At 40.6% G+C, this 21,045-nt stretch overlaps 2 protein-coding genes across 2 annotated transcripts; both read left to right on the forward strand.

Annotated features, from left to right (window-relative positions):
* The first annotated feature begins 593 nt into the window (after positions 1-593).
* On the forward strand, positions 594-13,832 carry pip5k1ab (phosphatidylinositol-4-phosphate 5-kinase, type I, alpha, b). The gene is made up of 16 exons (XM_080896682.1): positions 594-654; positions 3,750-3,784; positions 4,362-4,448; positions 4,695-4,825; positions 4,919-5,036; positions 5,523-5,675; positions 5,812-6,111; positions 7,541-7,776; positions 7,886-7,969; positions 8,090-8,138; positions 8,333-8,417; positions 8,509-8,679; positions 9,326-9,458; positions 9,539-9,601; positions 9,722-9,821; positions 9,900-13,832. The coding sequence occupies exons 1-16, from the start codon at positions 609-611 to the stop codon at positions 9,900-9,902; spliced, it is 1,794 nt and encodes a 597-aa protein (XP_080752808.1). The 5' UTR covers positions 594-608; the 3' UTR covers positions 9,903-13,832.
* Positions 13,833-15,377: 1,545 nt separating this feature from the next.
* LOC308405204 (26S proteasome non-ATPase regulatory subunit 4-like) lies at positions 15,378-20,981 on the forward strand. The gene is made up of 10 exons (XM_080895671.1): positions 15,378-15,497; positions 16,377-16,517; positions 16,602-16,716; positions 17,807-17,893; positions 18,424-18,492; positions 18,580-18,795; positions 19,595-19,703; positions 19,809-19,946; positions 20,379-20,434; positions 20,533-20,981. The coding sequence occupies exons 1-10, from the start codon at positions 15,472-15,474 to the stop codon at positions 20,701-20,703; spliced, it is 1,128 nt and encodes a 375-aa protein (XP_080751797.1). The 5' UTR covers positions 15,378-15,471; the 3' UTR covers positions 20,704-20,981.
* The last annotated feature ends 64 nt before the right edge of the window (positions 20,982-21,045 follow it).

Consider the following 21,045-nt stretch of genomic DNA (forward strand, 5'->3'; position numbering starts at 1 on the left):
CCAGCTTTGGCATCCACTCTTTATTTTAAGGATGAGGACAAAGGCATGTCCTCTCTGTCATCACACAAGCCAGATTCACCTGACCAGTCTGGTAATCCATCTAAAAGTGGTGGTCCACAGGATGCCGATAAAAGCAGCCTTCGAACAGGTACAGATGGCACCTCAAAGTCTATCAGTGTCACCACCTGACTTACATGAAAGTCAAGTAAATACAAAAAGGAAGCAGACTGAATCAGGGCATCTTTGGAAACATCACTCCAAATCGCAGTCCTCCACCTGCAGAGCTACGGCGAACAAACAGAGCAAGAGGAGGCAGGAAAAGGGAAGCAGAGGTCATAAACCGGTGGAAATGAAACCTATTAGCTCCCCAAGAAGTTTTGACTTGTACCACGGGGCTGAATTGTTTTATTTTTACAACAAGAGTCAGCCGACAACTTCTTTTTTGAGTAGTGTATATATTCAATTGCGGGCGCCTTTCTGTCGCACTACAGCAAACTGAAACCGTCCCACGTCCTTCCACTGGAGGCGCTGTGGTGCTGCAGCAGCAGCAACACGAGCATCAAAATTCAAGTGTCGGCTCTGTCTATGATGTTAACAGTCAGATCGTAATGGCGACTGCTAGAACAGCAGACATGGGATCAGCAGCCCCGACAGGTATCTAGCTATCAAATCTCATTCCTTTCTCGTCTCAAAACTAGCGTAAAAAGCGATATCTACAGTGTTTTAAAGCATTGAAAGTGATGCAACGCTGGAGCTCTGGCTGTAATTGAGCCTTCGTTAGCCGTTAGCTAATTAGCATCGAGATTTTCCACCAAAGAAATGAACCAATCTGTGGTTCGCTTATTTAGCTGGCTCTTTAATAAATCCTGGTCTTCTCGTGTTAAAACACAAGAAGATTTTGTGTGCAGGCCACTCTTAAATATGAGGAACAATCTATTGATTTTATAGCGTGCTATAAAGTAATTCCCGACACCACGTTGACCAAACTGTTTTGTTATCAAACCGGCTGTCTTGTTGACGCTTTATGGTGTTTACACGCAAACGAAGCAGGTGAAGGCGAGTTGAGATTTTATAAATAAAGATCGCCGTTGCTTGGTAAATGAATGGGACGTGTGTAATACTGCTGGTGTTAACCCCCCCCCAATCAAGCATCTATGGGAAGTTAACGGTAACTGCTCTCACTCACGTCTTCCTCGCCTGTTACATCCCGTTTCCTCTTCCTCTGAACGTTTTGTGATGTACATGGATAAAAAAAAATCCGCTTTCACTTACCTAAGGGCTTCATTAAACACCTCCCAACTGTTACTGTACAAATATTTTCAGTTTAGGTGGTGTATTGTCTTTTTCTGCGTTCCTTTGTCACGCTTATCTAAGTCAATAAAGCAGCCTTAATTTATTTAAGCACCTTTGTTTAGGATCACCGATATCAGACCTATGCACTGCACATGAACTGGTTCCACTTGCTTCACAGATATAGATTGATCATGTGCTTTCAGAGACTTCTTTTCCCCCAAGATAAAGCACGCAATGGGGAAGATGCATCTCTCTAATCCAGTTAGTTGTGCATCACTCATTAGCTTCCCTGTATATGTTTGAGTTGCTCTGCTCCTGGTAACCACCCAGTCTGAGTCAGTGAATAAAAATAGTTGCTTTTTAAAGCACTCCTGTGGCTCCCAGATGGCTGAAATCCAGGGACAGCACAAGCACAAGATGTAGCATTCACGCTCACAGACACTTCAGTGACAGTAACTCACTGTGGTTTCCCTAATAGCTTTTATCAGCGTCGTTTCCAAATCAGGTCAAGAAACAGTATATTTGTGGATTCTTCAGAAATGACCTTAAAGAGTGTGTCCATGGGTCATGGTATTGCCGTGCATGCTGTGGGCTGTGCGTAAACAAGGCTGGCAGGGACTTGTTTGGTACACAGAGAGGAACAGATGGTTTGCCTATTGTAGTGAGGCCTGCCGCTGATGAGCTAAAGTCATTGTTAGGGAACTGACTTAGTCTAATTACTATCCATAGTCTGCTGCACAATATATGCCATTAACTGGTTGTATATTGACCTTAATAAATACAGATGGTAGTAATAATAACAATCATAGCTGAAACCGGGCCATCTGGGGTTACTACACATGCAAGTACGCATGATCCAAATTTAGTAACAGTCTGTGTTATCTACCTTAAACAAAATTGTCCATTTCTAAGTTATTTTTGGTAAACAATATTCTATTTTACATGTTGAGCACATTTAATCATGTTTGTTTTGTAAACGGTCCTGATGGTTTTCCTTTTACAATAAAAGAAAAGTAGCAGTTGCTTAACTGACTTAATTATTTAGGCCATGCTTCCTTTACTTCTGTGCACACCTACTTTAAATGAGTTCAGTGTGGCGCATGTACTTGGTTAAGCCAGTTAGCCTGACCTTGTCCTGCTCCGCAGATATCAGGACTCAGTTCTGGAGGAGAGCGTTGCAGCGAGGTATTCGCATGGGTGTGCTGTGTTTGTGACTGTGAGCAGCAACTGCATGAGTAGTGATGATATAGTGTGTTGTTTTACATAATGAGAGGGAATGTGGGCAGAGCGATGCTCATTGTTTCTCAGCAGATTGCAGTGTGTCCCTGCTAACTCAGGAGAGATGCATGGCATTCAGTGAGTCTGTGTAATTATACATAGTCCTGCATTTCTTAGGTTGAAAATGTTCATTTTCTGTGCATTGCCAGGTTTAGATTTGATGGGGGCAGAAAGACAATTTTTCAGACTCACTTGTTACTACAGATGTAAAAACTTTGTAGCCTTCAGTCTTTTTTTGTGTGTATATTGACCTATGGTACTGCAGTGGAGGAGATGTTGCCATTGGTTACAGGCTAGAGGTGATTGCAGAGTGGGCGATGTAGTAAGTGTATACACCAAGTTTATATAAGGACAGGACACAGGAACTCATTCGCTGTATTTATTTTGTTGCACTTGAGTGCCTTTCTTACCAAACATCTGTATGCTGGGATTTAATGACTTATCTTTGTTTAGCAATTAAGCAAAGGTCTTGGCTTGGTGTTTGCATTATTATTTTACAGGCACACAAACAGAAGCTGTTGTGTTTGAGGTTTCATGCAGGCATGAAAACCCTCCAGTGTTCCTTCATATCTCCATGCGGCATTAGCTTGTCACATGGTGAAATAAACATTGAATTACACAGAATTGAACAGAATATCAGTCTCATAGATCTCTAGTCGGATAACATGCTGGAGTGGATTTCAGTTATAAAATCAAAGTTAGTCTGAGGCTTAAAGTAGGCTGGGACAGCAACAGCTAGAAATTGCACCATTTTTTGAAAGGAGGTGGTGATGTTGACACACATCCTGGGGGAACAGATGAATGTGGAGCAGCTAGCTCATGGGAGAAGTAGTTCCAGTTCACATACTGGGTGCAGCCGGTAGTAACTGTGGCCACATTTAGGTTTGGGTTCATCATCGGTCTTATAGTCATCCGTCAGTGCTGGAAATAGCCTAATTAACCAGCACAGGGATTCATAAACAGTCCCTAACAAATTCGTCATTGGTCAAAGCCTTTCCAACTCAAACTCTTCAAATTTATTTCAAGCCTTGACTTTGAGTACTGACTGCATGGGTTGGGTTTCAGAGTCTCAACAAAGGAACTATACAGAGTGCTTACTCTGTATATGTAGGATTTTCCTTGCAGGTTTTTGAGCACTTATCTTCCTCTCAATTTAACTTTTTCTGTTTTCTTTTTAGGGACCAGCAGCATTCGAAAAATGGCCCCCGCCGAGGTAACTATGGCAGATACTGTAAATGTAACTACTCTCAGCTCTAAGGGGAAAAGGAGAGCAGAGCAGGCTTATAGGGCTGAACTTTTTTTCATCCAGACATTGGCAGTTTGAGGCATCGGTCACTAAAAGTTTATTATGGAAGTGAGAGAGTGGCTCTTGTAACGCAGGAGAGCCACATTGTTGTTCCTCAAAGCTCTACATAGATTAATATTTAAAAGTTTTCTTACTTTGAAATATGAATAGTTACTCATAATAATACTGTAGGTTCAGAAACAATTATGACATTTTTGTAGCTCCAATATCAATAAAAGGAGGAAGTGCAGAGGTAGTTTTTTGGTCAGGAATAGTAACATCAGGCTGATTGCTGTTTGATTAGTTTCCTGTCTTACAATTTGACCTTCCTCTGCAAGTTCAGTTACTTGTGAGCCCAGTTGATCGCTTGGTTAAGGCTGTCATCCATCTGGCCTAAAGCTTGCATACTACAACAGCTAGCTCATTGTTTTCTGCGTTTACCAGCACAAACACACATCAAACTGTGTTTGATTTTCCTTTGACAGCTTTCTGCCTCTCTCCTCAGATGCCCGGCTCTTCAGGCATGAGTATGAAGAAGACCATTGGACACCGGGGCGTTGAGACTACCACAGGAGAAACTACTTACAAAAAAGTAAGGGCAGGGGTCGGGGTCAGTGACAACAGTGATTTGTTGACACCCGCAGCACTGAGCCGGAGTGATCCAAGGTGTTTACAGTTCAGTGGGTTGGCCTGCATGTTTTGGTGTCTGTATTCTAAAATTAGTTTGGAAGTTCCTCTTGCTGGAAACCCAAGAATAGTGAGTGAAACAGCAGAAGTCACAGGGGTAAAATGCTGTTTGTTCCAGTGCTTACTCTCTTTTCCTCGCTGACCTCCCTAGACTACGTCATCTGCCCTAAAGGGAGCAATCCAATTGGGCATCGCTCACACAGTTGGCAGCTTAAGTCAAAAGGCGGAGAGGGATGTTCTCATGCAGGACTTTGTAGTTGTTGAAAGCATCTTCTTCCCGAGGTTTGTGATACGAGTTGTTTGAATGCATGAGGTGAACTGTTATTTTTCCATTTTGCATAGTTTAATGGTTTATCTGTTTCTTGCTCTTTCCAGCGAAGGCAGTAACCTGACCCCTGCTCATCACTACAGTGACTTTCGCTTTAAGACTTATGCTCCTATCGCCTTTCGTTACTTCAGGGAACTGTTTGGCATTCGGCCAGATGACTACCTGGTCAGTATTAACCCCAAGGCTTATTCTGCCATGTTCACCACAGCTGTGTGTGAATCTCTACATGCTGCATATATATTTAGTGGTTTAAGCAAACATGATCCCCTTTTGGAGAAATAATGAACAATAGCTGAAGGTTTTCTCCTTTTTTTTTTCTTTTTTTTTTTTCCTCAAAAATGATGATGCTTTTGTCTGCATCATCACCACATTTGCTGACACAGTGGGCATGGAGCTGCGCCATCTCAGACAGAATGATAAGCTGTGGTCCAAGTGCTTTTTGGCTCCGTTTTATTTTCCTCCTGACTCTTTCTCTGCTGTCTGTTTTTACAGTCAGCACTAGAAATACTGATAATCATGTCTCTGTAGTTTAAATCGATCAATTGTGCAATCAGGAGCCAGTGACCCATATATCTTACTTCAGAAACACAAAATCTGTTTTGTTTTTTTGGATTTTATATTAATGCGGGTTCATCTGTCTCTTTCTGGAAGTATTCCCTGTGTAATGAGCCGCTGATCGAGCTGTCGAACCCCGGAGCCAGCGGTTCCCTCTTCTACGTCTCCAGTGATGATGAGTTTATCATCAAGACTGTCCAACACAAAGAGGCAGAGTTTCTCCAGAAACTGCTGCCTGGATACTTCATGGTGAGTGTGGATAGAGTGGGAGGTGGGAGTTTGTTTAGAATGAGTGACTATTACTGCAACAATTCTCAAGTAAGGGGAGGTTTTTCTTCTAATTTCAGTGTCTAATTTTTTTTTGTCTGTTCCCTCTCCCTTTCAGAATATAAACCAAAACAAGCGCACCCTGCTGCCTAAGTTTTATGGACTGTATTGCGTTCAGGCAGGCGGTAAGAATATCCGTATTGTTGTGATGAACAATCTCCTGCCCAGAATCATCCCCATGCACCTCAAGTATGACCTGAAAGGCTCCACCTATAAGAGACGGGCTTCCCCTAAGGAGAGAGAGAAGGCCGTCCCCACTCACAAAGACCTGGACTTCATCCAGGACATGCCTGATGGCCTGCTGCTGGAAGCAGAAAACTACAATGCTCTGTGCAAGACTATACAGAGGGACTGCCTGGTGAGTTACAGAGATGTGGCGGGTTTGTATAGATTGTTTATTGAAGTACTGAGCACTAAAGTGTATGGAGAATGGCTTGGCAAGCTCAAATAGTACACCACCACTTTATATTGTTGTTATCCTCTTGCATAAAAGATACAAAAAAAATGAAATTTCTCTACATACAGCATAAATGTGAAGAAATATCAAAGACTTTTTAGATTCATTTAGTTATTTTAGGCTATTTTTCCATATAATGAAAAGTCCTTACATTGTAAATGGCCTGCAGATGGCTTGACAGATTGTACAACACATGTAAGGTCGACATGTAGCGCACTGGCACTTCATTAAACTTTACATTTTACAGAGACTACTATAATTTCCAATTTCTCCAAAGTCGATTAGTGGTTGTTGATAGTTGGCATTGGTTGTTGTTTGCTGTCATGCTCCAGGGTCATCAACAGATGTGTGTAGTGTCGGAAAGATGACTCAAGCTTGCATGACACTGCAAACTAATACCTTATTTACTTTGAGGGATGGTATCTTTTGAAATGATGGGGGTAGACTGGTGCCAATCTGCACAGACTACCAGAATGTTCTGTATCATTTTTCCTTTTAATCAGCAGCTGCACATGCTTTATTGATTCGATCCATTTCCATTACCTCATTGTTCCAGGGTTTTCAGCCACCAGAGGTTCTGGCTTTCCACCAAAGAAAAATCATTAGGACTGTCATTTGTATTTTTGTTTGTTTGTTTGTTTTTTGCTTTTTTGATTTGGGTGTGTTATTTAGTTAAGTTTAAAATAGATTTTCTGATCAGATGACTTTTTTGTTGTGTCATGTAAAGCAGATTATTTGAGTTATATCTTTTCACCTAATGACTGTGACTAACATCTAAATATTTGAATGCAGTTTGAAAGTAAATCACAAAACCCAACTCAAGACTTTTAAGGATTCCAAAATAATTTTTAAATATTTTTTTTATGTAAGAAATTACCTCTTGTGGTCCATACTTTGGAAATAACTGTATTAGAGGGTTACCTAGGCAACTGCCGCCTTGAAAAATCTCACTTTGATCCCTGTGTAGATGGGATGTATTTCAACTTTGGGCTCAAACTTTGTTTCCAGGATCAAGATTAAATCAGAATCAGTGGTCACATTACAAATATTTTTGTTCTTAACTGTTGCTGGATTGAACACTTAGACCTGTTTTGTCATATTTTAAAACCTTGCTGCTGTAGCGTAAGGAAACAGCAGCAGGGTTTTTAAATGAGCGTAATATATATGACAGCATGTCACATTTATTATTGTACACTCGTATCATGTTTTATTGTAGTGTTGCCAAAGTCTTTGGCGCCTGTTGTGAAACAGTGTGTCTTTGCATTGATTTACAGTTGGTTGTTCCAGTCGTTGCCAGACGATTCTCATTGCACTTGTTTCTTTGTTGCAGCTCCTGCAGAGTTTCAAGATCATGGATTACAGTCTGTTGATGGGCATCCACAACATGGACCAGGCCAGCAGAGAAAAGGAGCGTAGTGGAGGCAGTTTGGTCGACAATACGGGGTCTGAAGGAGCAGTGACCCCAGATCAGCGCCGACCACAAGCCCAGAAAAGTCTGTATTGCACCGCCATGGAGTCCATCCAGGGGGAGGCTCGAGGGAAGGGAGCTTTGGATTCAGAAGATCAGTGAGTGTGACCATCAGCACACCTGTATCAGCCTGTATTTGCTTGCTGGGGAAATTGTAGCTGTGAAATAATGGTGAATGAAGCAGTTGTTCTTTCTGTGACCTTGCAGCATGGGTGGTATTCCTGCTCGCAATAGCAAAGGAGAGAGGTTGCTGATCTACATCGGCATCATCGATATTCTCCAATCTTACAGGTATGTGTGTCAGAGCAGCAAAATCCACTCTTTATATATGCATTTATGCTAATTCATAAGCAAGATTCACGCCACTTATGTAAGTTGCACTAAATAGTTTCATTATGTGATATTATTTAGGTTTATTAAGAAGTTGGAGCACTCCTGGAAGGCGCTGGTCCATGATGGGGTAAGTCGTACACTATACATCACAATATGTATTAATAGACTTTGATTGTAATTGTAGCTTGCATATTAACTGATTAGCTTGGACTACAAAGAATTATGACTGCTTTTTTTCACTTTTAAGAGTTGGTGAATTAAAACAGAAATGTTGCTTTATAAGGTCTGTCAGGTTTTAATGATCCTTTTCCTGGTACTTAGGACACAGTTTCAGTTCACAGACCTGGCTTCTATGCAGAGCGCTTCCAACAATTCATGTGCAACACAGTGTTCAAGAAAATTCCACGTACGTCTGTCTTTGTAATTTTACTGCATTGAGAGCAGAGGTGTGAAAAGTCCCGATGATTGCACTGATCATTTCCTGTTGTCCTCTTCAGTTAAACCATCACCATCCAAGAAAAGCCGCGGTGGAGGTCAGGCAGGGCTAAGGAGGGCGCCCACTCTTGGAGCACCCACACCGCTCTCCCACGCGACAGGACAGTCATCTGTGGATTCCAGACTAGTTTACCACTCCCATTTTAAAAGCACAGAGTCCGAGGCGGACAGCGGTAAGAGCCAAGAAGATGAGGTCACATTAAGTAGATCTGTGGTTAAGTGGAGTGGTCACTGATGTGGGAACAAGTTCAGGCCCCAAACTTTTGTCAAGCATTAAAAATGAAATTGGTGGGGGAAAAATTGAGATAAAGTTCAGCAGATAGCATCAGCAAACTACACATTGTAGTGACACTCAGTGACATTTGAAACACTAAAATGATGTTTCAAATGTCACTGAAATGTTTGGCGCTTTGTGTCATCTGATGTCACGCACACACACGTGCAAAGTCAGACCTGTTACGGTAGTTGTAGTTAATGTGAGCAGTGAGTGTCCATGTGTCTGTGCAGAATGTGATTTGTTAACTCTGACTGAGCCAATGTACAGTCACAGAGTCCTGCAGAAGCACACAGCTGTCGTGTGCTTACTTTCTACCTACTTTTCACCTGATTACAACTTCCCATCATAGAAGGCAAGAGAAAGGCAGTGCGCAGCATCAGCCTTGGAAAGACTAGTCAACTAGTTGCGCTCATCCCCATACTGTATCTGCAGCAGCTCCTTGCATTCCCCACAGGCTTAATTTTATTCTAAACTGCACTCAGCTTTGGATAAGCTTGTTAAACTCTCTGTAATTGCCATATTAATATCTTTTTTTTCCTCAGGTGTGCAGTCAGGAAGGCCGGATCTGGTTCCTCGGACTCCTCCGCTGGTAGACAACCCTGCAGACTGCGAGGCCAATCTGTCCACCTCATCACAAGGCAGCACAGGAGTTGTCTCCACCTCTCCTCCCCTGCGGTAAAACCTCTCATCTTCCTTCTCGTGCTCACGCTGTGTTTTTTCATCTCTTCTGGTCTGACTCTGACTTTCCTCTGCAGCTCTGTAGGCGTGGAAGTGCACAAATCGGCAAACACTGACTGTGACCAGGCTGTTTCCCACAGGTACAGAGTACAGCCAATGATAAGTCTGTTTAAAAAAAACAAAATCAATAAATATGGGGTTTTTTTTTAACTCCTTATGTTAGTCATTGTGTCTCATTGATTGCTTTTTCCGCTTTGCAGTTTGGGAGTAGAAGGGGCTGCAGATAATTCAGGCAACCTGTCTGGAAATGAAGATGTAGTTTCTCTGTCGGACATCGTCCCTGAGACCAACATCTGTTTCGTAAGTGTGTTCATTCGCTAGTGTTTATGCATGGTGTCAGAAATACAAAACAATCTTAATTACATTTTTTCTTTGCAGTAAAAACACTCCCAGCAATGAGAGACTTCTGGAAACGGCGAGGTGGGTAGAAGAAAGGCAAAATGAACTGGAGTCAGTCATCCACCGCAGACCCTCCATCGCTCCTCTGCTGTTTTGTGACCTCTGCAGTTTATACAGTAGCCACCAAATAAAACAGCATGGTTTGTGACCGTGAGGAAAGCAGTGATTTGGACCATGTTGTGCGGTAGGCTCCAGACTTCCCCAGCCATCAGCACTGTCACTGTGTGTACATATTTGTCCACACCTATCCAAAACTGTCCGATACACACTCAGAAAAAGGCGTTCGGCCCTGAATTGAAGATTTCCCTTCATGTCCGTCTGCAGCGATGATATAATAAACAATATAATGAGTTGTATATTGTATTGAAAGAGAAATAACAAAAAAAGAGGTCATCTTCACTATCACCAGTTGATCATGGAAGGCAGTCAAATTATCCCTTGAAGAGCCAGTCATCCTGCCCACTATCCACAGCATGAGGAGATGTGGGTAGGAGTGGGCAGGGACGGTTCAGCAGGAACACACACACAAAAGCACATGAAGGGCATAGCCTACATAGGAGGAATGAATGTTACTGTGCGTTCGTGCACAGTCTAGGTGGGTTCACATTTCCGTGACTCCCACTCCGGCGTACCTGTTATTGCACATCCATCTCCCCTCAGCACTCTAAGCTATCCATGGCTCTCTCACCGCCATCGATAGAAATCCGTCAAATCAACACCTGCTGCTGTCGACTCTGTAGTCGTGTTTGCGTTTTTCTTTACCGATTGTACAGTATTCATTTAAAACAGCAGAGGGATGGGGTTTTAACCTGACCTATATGGTCATTTTTTTCTTATAAGTTATTTTTCTGGAAGCCTCAGTGGTGCCACATAGATCTTCCCACTGCTGAATGTACATTGTAGTGTTTTTCCGCATAAAAAAACGTGTCTTATTTAGGGATGGGTATCGATAAGATTTTCACGATTCAGATTCCATTTTCGATTCTGTTTAACGATTCGATTCTTTATCGATTCTCTTATCAATTCTTTTTTTTAAAAAGGAGAACACTAAGGTCGATTAGCTTAGAACTTTGTTTCTTCTTTTTGAATAAGATAGAAATTTAGGAGTAACATGGCTTTACAAACCCAACAGTGAGATCTTAAGAGATCCACAGCCTACGGCTCTTCAATGGGGTGTCACAGGGTCCCCGGGAAAAAAAATTGTAAATGTAAAATAATAAAATAAATATTCTTCTGTAGCAATAACAAAGTTTAACAAATTATTCTGTAGCAATTACACAAGAATATCCAGTAATGTCCCTGCCTACAATTAAACACATTCACTAACCGAAAATCGGGGCATCTGCTGTGGCAAATGAGTGCAAACCTTTTACCACAAACTTAGTCACTGCTCGGTGACATTCGTCTATCCTGGCCTGAAAGGAGACGCTACCGGTAGACTGCAGCGAGAACTGCCAGCATCTGAGCCAGACTCTGTCTGTCTCTCTCATCATGGTCACCTAAATGCACAGTAATGGCAGGTTTTGTAATAAGGCAGATCGCACTAACATAATATGCACTGTTAGTTGATTATTTACCTGCCGCATTAACGGGAGAGGACGTGCAAACGTTACCGCTGCTGCTGGGTTGAGATTCACGAGTCCGGAGCGGAATTAAAAACACGACATTCATTTAAGGTCATCGGGTGTTTTGTGAGCAAATGCTTTTGCATATTCGTAGTGTTTCCTCCCTTAAATGAAATATCTACTTTTCAAGTATTGCAAGTTGCCCTGTTGTCATCCGTTCTCGTAAAGTATAACCAAACTTTTGAGCGTTTGAGCCGCCATGTTTCCTGCCAGGTAAATGACGCTCCGCAACGTGGTGACGTCATTCGGGGCGACTGGAATTGATAAGGGAATCGTTTGCAAAAATGGCAAACAATTCCAAGGAATTGAAACAGTGGGAACCGGTTCTCAACAAGAACCGGTTTTCGATACCCATCCCTAGTCTTGTTACCATGGCAGATCACATTTATACTAACCTGAACATCTCCCCTCTCTGTTTATGGCCGTATGTGCTGAAGTATAAGTGTAACAGCATTGCTAACCAGTAGATGCTGTTGAATTTTTAATTTAAAGTTGCCGTGCATCATGTCTGTGCCTTTCCGTGTTTGTCCCCTTCCCTTACATGCGATGAAAACTGACACTTTTTACAGGTGAGTGCACTGGTTACACAGAAACCTGCCTTATCACTACAGCTGAAGTCCTCAAACTGCCATTTATACGTCTCGACCAACCAGTGAGTCAGTTTTCAGACTTTCAGTTTTAAAATCTATTACAATCTCCCTTTTTTTGATTACGTCAGGTATTCGGTCACTGCGGTTTTTCATCTCAGCCAATCACATCGCTCCCTGTCACAGCATACATTGAAGGATATACCGGCCTCCTCATTTCTGCTGGTTACAGAAATGACACTCGCTCACATCCACTCAGACCAATATTATTAACGATAAGTAATTTTTGTATCGTGTTTTTATGAAGTCTTGCTCAGCTTCAATGTGGCTGTGTTTATTCTACCTAAGTGATTTTTTTTTCTAACCCCAAGAGATATTTCTGATAGAGAAATCACTACAAAGTGACTGAAGGAAAACTTGAGACATCTCATTTAAAGAATCGTTATTTATGTTTGTTGAGCACATGTGGTCTATGCAGCAGAGAGGCTTGGGAAGAAATATGAGCTGTGACTAGAGAAAGAAGGAAAATTACTCATGTTCATCAATGCACAGCTGACGATTTAAGTCTTTTTGTATTATAAGCAAGTCACCAAAGAGAAGAGCAGAGTAGACTGAAGATTTAGTGCAGTTAACGTGAGGCTGAGGGCGAGGGCTTTAGATTACTGCATGGACTGATGGTTTCTGTATGGTAATAACACTGGGCTGACCTGTGTTTAAGGATTTATTATTAAACTGGATGTATTTTGTTTTTCCTGACGTTGAAAGTTTTATCTGACGTAAAATCCAGAGCCTGATAACATTTCTTTGTCAATTATTTCTTCATTTCAAGATTTATCTCCACATTCCTGTGAAATTCATTCATTTGTGGTAGCGTTTAGAACCTTTTAGTTGTACTTGAAATGAAATAGTTCTGGTAGTTTGCTGAAATGTAAACTAATCACAGTTATAATACAAAAATGAAATGCCACAGCCAACAGAGTAAACACTCTGACAGTGTCTTCAGATCAGAACGAGTCCGGGTTTGATTTTGCGAGAGCTGCATTTTGATGTTTTTATGTGATGAATTGGTTGCACTGGTTAATTGCTGGCTGCACACCAGTTTTGCTGGAGTAATGTACTACACCGTGACAAAAGGAAAAACCTCCTTTGGTGCTTCTAAGGCAGTACACTCAGTAGTAGACACTACAATGAATTTGAAGTAATGCAATATGAACCACAATCTGCCACTTTTCAGCTCTAAGAAGCATATTTATTGATACGACTGATTGCTGTAGGTTGAAGTGATGTGTTATGTACCTTTTTAGATGATTGTAAGTAAAGTGTATACTGACAGAAGGATGTCTGAAACTTTATAGCATGTGTTGCCTATAAAGGGAGACTGTTTGACAATTTCACTTTTTATATTACATGTTTGGATTGTGATACGATAGATATATTCTCTCCATGATGATTTTCTCCATGCTTTTTTCTACATGAATGTGTTATACGGCTCTTGAGCCACCGTTGCTGGTTGTCCTATATGCTTCGATTACTATATTTTTACTGTGTACAAAATGTGTATATGTACATATGAGTCACGGAAATGCCTTCTCATGCGATATGTGCTGCCTGTCCCTCCGGCCATGTTTCAGTTATGTGGTGGTGGTGGTGATGTTTTCATGTCTGATTTTAAATGAATAAACACATTTTGTAAGTCTTCATTTTGGTTGGTTGTTGTTGTTTTTAAATCTGAGCATCGCAGTGAATGCTGCAGTTACTAAAATTGATTTCTTGTTTTGCACCCTATTATATCACTTCCTGCATGAAAATATGCACTTTGGTTTCATACTGAGCTGGAAAGGATTAACTTTACTTTTTCCACTTTTTGCCATGTTACAGTTTATCCCAAAATGGTTTGTGAAGGAAAGATTTAATCTGTTTTTGGGAATTCATATGACTGAAAGTCTTACTGGTGTCACACTGCCCACTGGTGGGGTGTGAGGTGCTCCTTGAGTGGATCCTGATGGTAGGTGAATCTCATTAAAATTAGCTTGCCATCCATCCTCAGGTGAAATAATCTGCTGTCAGAGCTCCAGGTGATGCTTACAGAGTAATGAGTGTTTGGAGGTAATGACAGCAACAGGAACTGGCTTTATCTTTCCAGTTTAAGCCAGTCGACATCATCCAGGTGCAATGTTAAAGACCAAAAGTTCATTTATTGTTTTGTTCCAAATTGGGCCAAGAGTACATTGTTCCTGGTAATATCAGTGAGGGATCTAAACAGATGTTCCAGATGCTAGGAACTGGGACAAACTGTTCTTGAAACACTGAAATGAACAAACTTTGTTTGCACTGTCTGATCAGTTACCGCAGACAGGAACTCAGAGAATTGCAGCTGTTTTTAGATGTAAGGACTTTCACATGACCTGTGTTGGTCTTTTCAAATTCAAATTCAAATTTTTTAGGAAGACCAAAACTTTCCCTTAGAGATCTGCACAAGTGGAAGATGAAATAAGTCACAAGTGTGTGTGTGTGTAGCATGTTGCAGACATTAAGAGTACAGTTATTTTCACTTAAAGGTTGAACCGTTTAGTATCAGTGAAGATAGTGAGTTCTTTTGATAACATTTCATGGTCATTCAGTCACTGTCAGGTGAATAATGTCAAGGTTTCGAGCTTCTAAGTTTTTTACAGAGAAATGCATATCTCATACCTTCCATCCCAGTTGTGAAATCCTCTGCCTCTGGATGATTTGGCCCCCACTTTAGGATGTTTAACCCACTTTTATTTGCAAGGCCAACATCGGTTGACCTGCTTTCTTTCCACTGGACTGTGGATGGTTTCTTTTTCTTTTTTTTAAACTGAAAATATGAACTAATGGGGGCTTTGATGTGTGAGTGTGTGTGTGATTTTTTTCCTATTACATATTAAGTGCGATTAAGAAAACCACAGCAAGCTGTTGCAGCATGTACATTGAAATATGATGTAAAGCCATTATTGCTTCTTACATCTTTTCTAAATTGTATGCAATGTAAAGATTTTAATTATTTCGGTATAATTTAACCTGTTTTCCTTTAGTTTATAACAGCTTATAACAGTCAGGCATTCCAGCTCACTGTACCAGCAATTGAAATTGAAATTCTGAGATAATAGCTTAAAATTTCTTTCTGACTGGCAATTTTATGTATTTATTTTTCAGAATCGAAAACAAGCTCCTATATATACCTATACGCTATGGAATCCGTAGATTGTACACAGCAAGAAATATAAAATTTAAAGATTTGGCTTTATCGGAGAAATTTCGATTTAACTTCATTACCCACAAAGCATCACGATGACGTAGTAAACGGCAGACGCCAAGATGGTGCTTGAAAGCACTATGGTCTGGTAAGGAATTTGAATTATGTTGAAAATGAACACTTTTGAGTGCTAGCTTTGTTTAAATGAACCCGTGACATGAAAAGCTGAGTGTGTTTCGTTTTGGCGCTGTTTAAATAAATTATTTTGGACGTGTTTGTCTCGCTTTGTTTAGGAAATAATGAACTCCGTCTATTCCCTGAGTCACTCCACAACCTAACGTTAGCCAGCAGCTCAAAGCAATCATCGTTAGCTGAACAGCAGCTCTTTAATCGGGACCTGGTCATGCTACTGCTTGTATATTTGTAGTTTAATTCATATCGTTTCTACCCAACTTGAATTTAATCTAGCTGTAATTTTTAGGTTGCTTCTGGCGGTAGATTAAAAGCAGTTTGATACGTTAGCATTAGCCCGCTAACAAATCAAAAGGCTACTGTCAATATGAAAACATACATTTCACCAACGCAGTAAACAAAGATGAATGCTATCGCTTGCCTTAAATTAGACCTATATCTATCTTTTAACGTAACATAACTCATCCTTTGAGACAATAAAAGGCTTTCAAACATTGTTATTAAAACATTGTATTTATTTCTATATGAAGTCGGTAAAATCCTATTTTTACAAAGCCCAAATTGTAAACATTTATACAGTAGCTGCTATGTTCAAGAAGCTGCCTAAAAATTTTGTTTTTATTTTTTAAGGCATTTTTTTTAAATAATTTGAGTGGTTTTAGATTCGTTTATTTGCACAATCAACCTTTAAATGCCAATTTTGAGTAGGAAAAATCCTGATGATATTTGTTTTTGGCCTCTTTTCACAAGCAATATTTATATTATTTGACTTATAGCATTCATTTACATTGAACAAGTGCTTATATTTTAAATAATCTACTATAAATTTCCTTAGTGTGGACAACAGTGAGTACATGCGAAATGGAGACTTTCTACCCACTCGGCTGCAGGCTCAGCAGGATGCTGTTAACATCGTATGTCACTCAAAGACTCGAAGCAACCCTGAAAACAACGTGGGCCTCATCTCCATGGCAAAGTAAGCAGCAATCCACTTCAGTATACTGAGGTTTAAGATGGGATTAAACCTATGATAACACAAGTGTTGTGATTCGCTCTGCAGCAACTGTGAGGTGCTTACCACGCTGACTCCGGATACGGGGAGGATACTGTCGAAGCTGCATGCTGTGCAGCCATGTGGAAACATTAGCTTCTGCACCGGTATCAGGGTGGCGCATGTGAGATTGATTTTTATCATACAACAACTGCTATCTTGGTCTTATTGCTGGACACACAATAGACAAGTAGAAATGCTTGAATGCAGTGAAGTTTTAAGACATGTGGATGGATCATTAGTCCAGAGTTTGATTAAAAACTCTGGACTAATGGTGTTGTTGTTGCTCTCCGCAGCTTTAGTGAGGTCCTTTTAAATTAATGGATACAGTAGCAAATTTTGTTGTCTAAGCGAGGAGCTGCTGGGTTTGCAGAATTGCAGAATATTTTGAAGTAACGGTTCTTAAGCCCAGTTAGTGTAGTAAATATTAGACGAAACAGAGCCTAGTGTTTCAAAAAAAGGAGGAGGATGTGGCCATTGCAGAAGAAGTTGTGGGTTCGACAGTGCAGGAAAGGCTAAGTTGTACTCTGTTATTTAATTTGTACGAGCAAGAAAGCAATCAGGAAGAACGGACGTAAGGAGTGAGCTCGACTGCAGTACAAGAGCTTGACTGGAAAGGCTAAAAGTAACAAGAAGATTGTGAGAGAAGCAAAACAAACAAACTGGGGATTTGTGTTAATCTATGTCGTAGCTACGTCATAATGACAAACTACTTTTGGTCACAGTCTTTGAACTTATTAGTGAGAGAATAACGATAATCGTCTCAATATAAGGAATAATGATCATAGCATCAGTATAAGTATCAGCAAAAACGTGGGCCACTTATTTAGGTTATGCCACAAACCTCACCTGACTCAGTGCCGAAGTCTGAATCCAGCATAAGTGTTACAGACTTGTGAAAAAGGGCAGCTTTCCACAGGTTTCCTTGAAATTCCATTTGATACTTTCAGTGTAGTTTGCAACTTGAAATTGTTCCTTAACTTTGGATATTTCAAAAGGTTTTTTTATGTGTTTGGTTGTTTTTACATAACATACATTTGGCTGTATCGCTAAAAGTTCATGCAGTTGTTATCAGTGGTACTGATTGTATTGATGTTGGTAAATGCTATTCTGCCATTTCTGTTTTTATGTTCACACACAGAAAATCACACAGATGCATTTTATTTTGTATGTGTTCGTTTCTCTTTTTTAATGTTCTGTCTTTCTGTCTGTAGTTGGCGCTGAAGCACAGACAGGGCAAAAACCACAAGATGCGTATAATTGCGTTTGTTGGCAGCCCAGTGTGTGACAACGAAAAAGAAGTAAGCCAAACTCTTGTTATTAGTTATTATTATTATCTTATTAGGGTTCATGTATTGCTCAAAAAGTGTTGCTTTCCCCCACCTTGGTTAAGATAACCAGTGAGAAGACTTGCAGCTGTTTCAGACTAGCATCTGGAAAGCAATCAGTTTATTACAGTTAACTGAGTTTACTCTGAAATCACTAGTTGGACGGCAGTGTCGTATCTTAAGGTTACAAAAGACGTGACAAACTTGACATTACTATCTCACAGCATGCAGGCCACAATCTCAACGTTACAGCATCGGTTGAATTGTTTACAAAGGAAATGTACCTCACAGAGCGATTCTGTTGCTTTAAAGAACATAAAGTCTTCAAATCTTGGCCTGGGAGCTGAAGCTGCTTCAACAGCTTCTTTAGTATTGCTGTTTCCTTAAACAGACACCAGTTTGTTAGCTAAGTGGTCTCTGATGTCAATGTTGAACTTATAAATGTATGACGCGCCTGATAAATTAGTGTTTGTTTTAACTCAAGTGTTTCTCTCTTTTTGTAGTTGATCAAAATGGCAAAGCGTTTGAAGAAAGAAAAGGTCAATGTTGATGTCATTAACTTTGGAGAGGAGGTATTTTTATTTTTTTTAACCTTCTGAGCTTATAACCCACTCAAACATTTTTTTACATGCACCCCTTAACTTCTGCTCTGCCCGCAGGCGATGAACACAGAGAAGCTGACAGCCTTCATCAACACGCTGAATGGCAAAGAGGGAGCAGGTTCCCACCTGGTCACAGTACCCCCGGGTCCCAGTCTTGCCGATGCCCTGCTGTCCTCACCCATTCTGGCAGGAGAGGGTGGTGCCATGTTGGGTCTGGGTGCCAGTGACTTTGAGTTTGGAGTAGATCCCAGTGCAGACCCTGAGCTGGCTTTGGTGAGTGAACACAGGACACAATTTTTGTTTTTGTTTGTATAGTTTGTGCAGTTTAATATAGCCGCAACTTTTTGTGACTACATTAAAAGTTCTTCAAATGATCTATTTTAGGCTACGTCCACACGTACACGGGTATTTTTTAAAACGGAGATTTTCCGTTTTCGTTTTAAAAAATAATCCCGTCCACACGTAAAGGCAGAAATGAAGGAAAACGCTGCTATGAACATGCCAAAGCAACAGGTGGCGATATATTCCTAACCATGCAGAAATGTTGGCCAATCAGAAGTCTAGAAGCCTCGGTGGGAAATAGTAAACAAAGCTGGGGTATAGAAGCAGAACCGAGTCGTATGTGTGGAGGGACAGTAACTGTGTGTAAGCATTTAAACACTGCAGAGAGTACAATTAACAGTAACAGTATTGTAGAAATTCATTTCACCGAAACAATAACGTGGCGCACAGTGTGACGTCAAAAAATGCGCACACCTTTGACGCTGCGTTTTCTCAGTTTTTCTCGTCCACACGTAAATGCAAAAACGGAGTTTTCAAAAATATCCACCCTGGCCGGAGTTTCTAAAAATCTCCGTTTTCAGTGACCAAAAACGCCGTTTACGTGTGGACGAAAGGTGCAAACGCATAGAAAAATCTGCGTTTTCAAAAATACCCGGGTACGTGTGGACATAGCCTTAGTCTTTCTTCATTATATTTTCTGCCTTTTCTTTGCTTTTTTCTGCACAGTTGTAAGACTCAACGTGTTTCATTAGGAAGTAATTTTTGTTTTGTCTCCTGCTCTTCTCACTAGGCTCTGCGTGTGTCCATGGAGGAGCAGAGACAGCGACAGGAGGATGAAGCTCGCAGAGCCGCTGTTGCATCAGCTGCTGAAGCTGGCATTTCCTCCCCAGCTGCAGATGGTGAGAAAACATTGTATTCATAGATGCCCATTGCTGCCTGTTTTCCCTCAGTGACAAGTGATCTGAGTGTATACATGCAACATATTCTTTTTTTGCCTGCTTCAGAGTCTGAGGATGCCTTGCTGAAGATGTCTGTTCCACATACAGACTCAGCCACACCTGCCCTACCAGACTTTAGCCGCATGACAGAGGATGAGCAGATCGCCTATGCTCTGCAGATGTCCATGCAGGGAGCAGGAGCAGGTTTACCTACATTTTTTTTCTTCTTCTTTTACTACAGCCAGTCAGCAAATTATTATAGAGGGTTCATAACTTATAAGTGCTCTGTATATGTTACGTGCATAATTTGTATTAACTTGTATCTAGAGTTCACCTGTAAATTTGGGGTGAAAAAATGGCTACAGCGCTGAATTACTGTACGAAAATACCAAAATACCAGATTTGGCTTGTAGGTCATCAAGTCCCCAAAGAGTTTTAGTTAGATATTTATGAAGGTAGTGTTAATGTACAACTTGGGTATAACTTGAGCTAACTGGGGGGGGGGGGGAATTCAAATTTTAGACCTTTTTTAAAAATTGTTTTTTCCTATTAAAAATTTCAGGTTAAAACAACTACAATTACTTCCAGTCCCCTTTTTGTTATGCACAGACATCACTGCTTTCATTTGTTCTGCAGAGTTTGGTGCTGAGGACATGGATACAGGTGCTGACATCGACTCCAGTGAAGCTAAGGTGAATATAAGCAACTGTGGTTTGAAATCAAAGTTTTCATCACACTAAAAACAAAAACCTTTATATATTTATTTATTTATTTAAAAACCTCTACTCAGGATGAAGAGGATTATGATGTTATGCAGGATCCGGAGTTCCTCCAGAGTGTTTTAGAAAACCTTCCTGGGGTCGACCCCAACAACGAGGCCATTCGTAATGCCATGGGCTCTCTAGCTTCCCAAACGGGCTCTAAACCCGACGCCAAGAAGGACGAGGAGAAAAAGAAATGAGCATAATGCACAGTGTTATAAATAAAGGATGAGAATTGCCCTGTGTGTGTCATTCACCATAGCGTCATTATTCTCCTCAGAACAGGAAACAGTTTGTTCACCTTTTGTTTATATAGCTGTGTAAACTCTAAACATTTGCCTTTTTTATGTACTTATCTGATGTTAACCCTTCTGTGTTCAGGACTTGTGTTATCTTGATTTTTTTGTTTTTAATGTAACTAAGTTACATGGTTACATGGACAGATTTCCTCAATAAATTTCCAGAATTCAAAAGTTTATTTACAGTTTTTAATTTCCTTGCACAAACTAGAAAAAAATGTTGGCCTGATACTTGCATACACT

The sequence above is a fragment of the Rhamphochromis sp. 'chilingali' genome (genome assembly GCF_963969265.1).
Source record: "Rhamphochromis sp. 'chilingali' genome assembly, chromosome: 11".
In the NCBI taxonomy this organism is placed as follows: Eukaryota; Metazoa; Chordata; class Actinopteri; order Cichliformes; family Cichlidae; genus Rhamphochromis; species Rhamphochromis sp. 'chilingali'.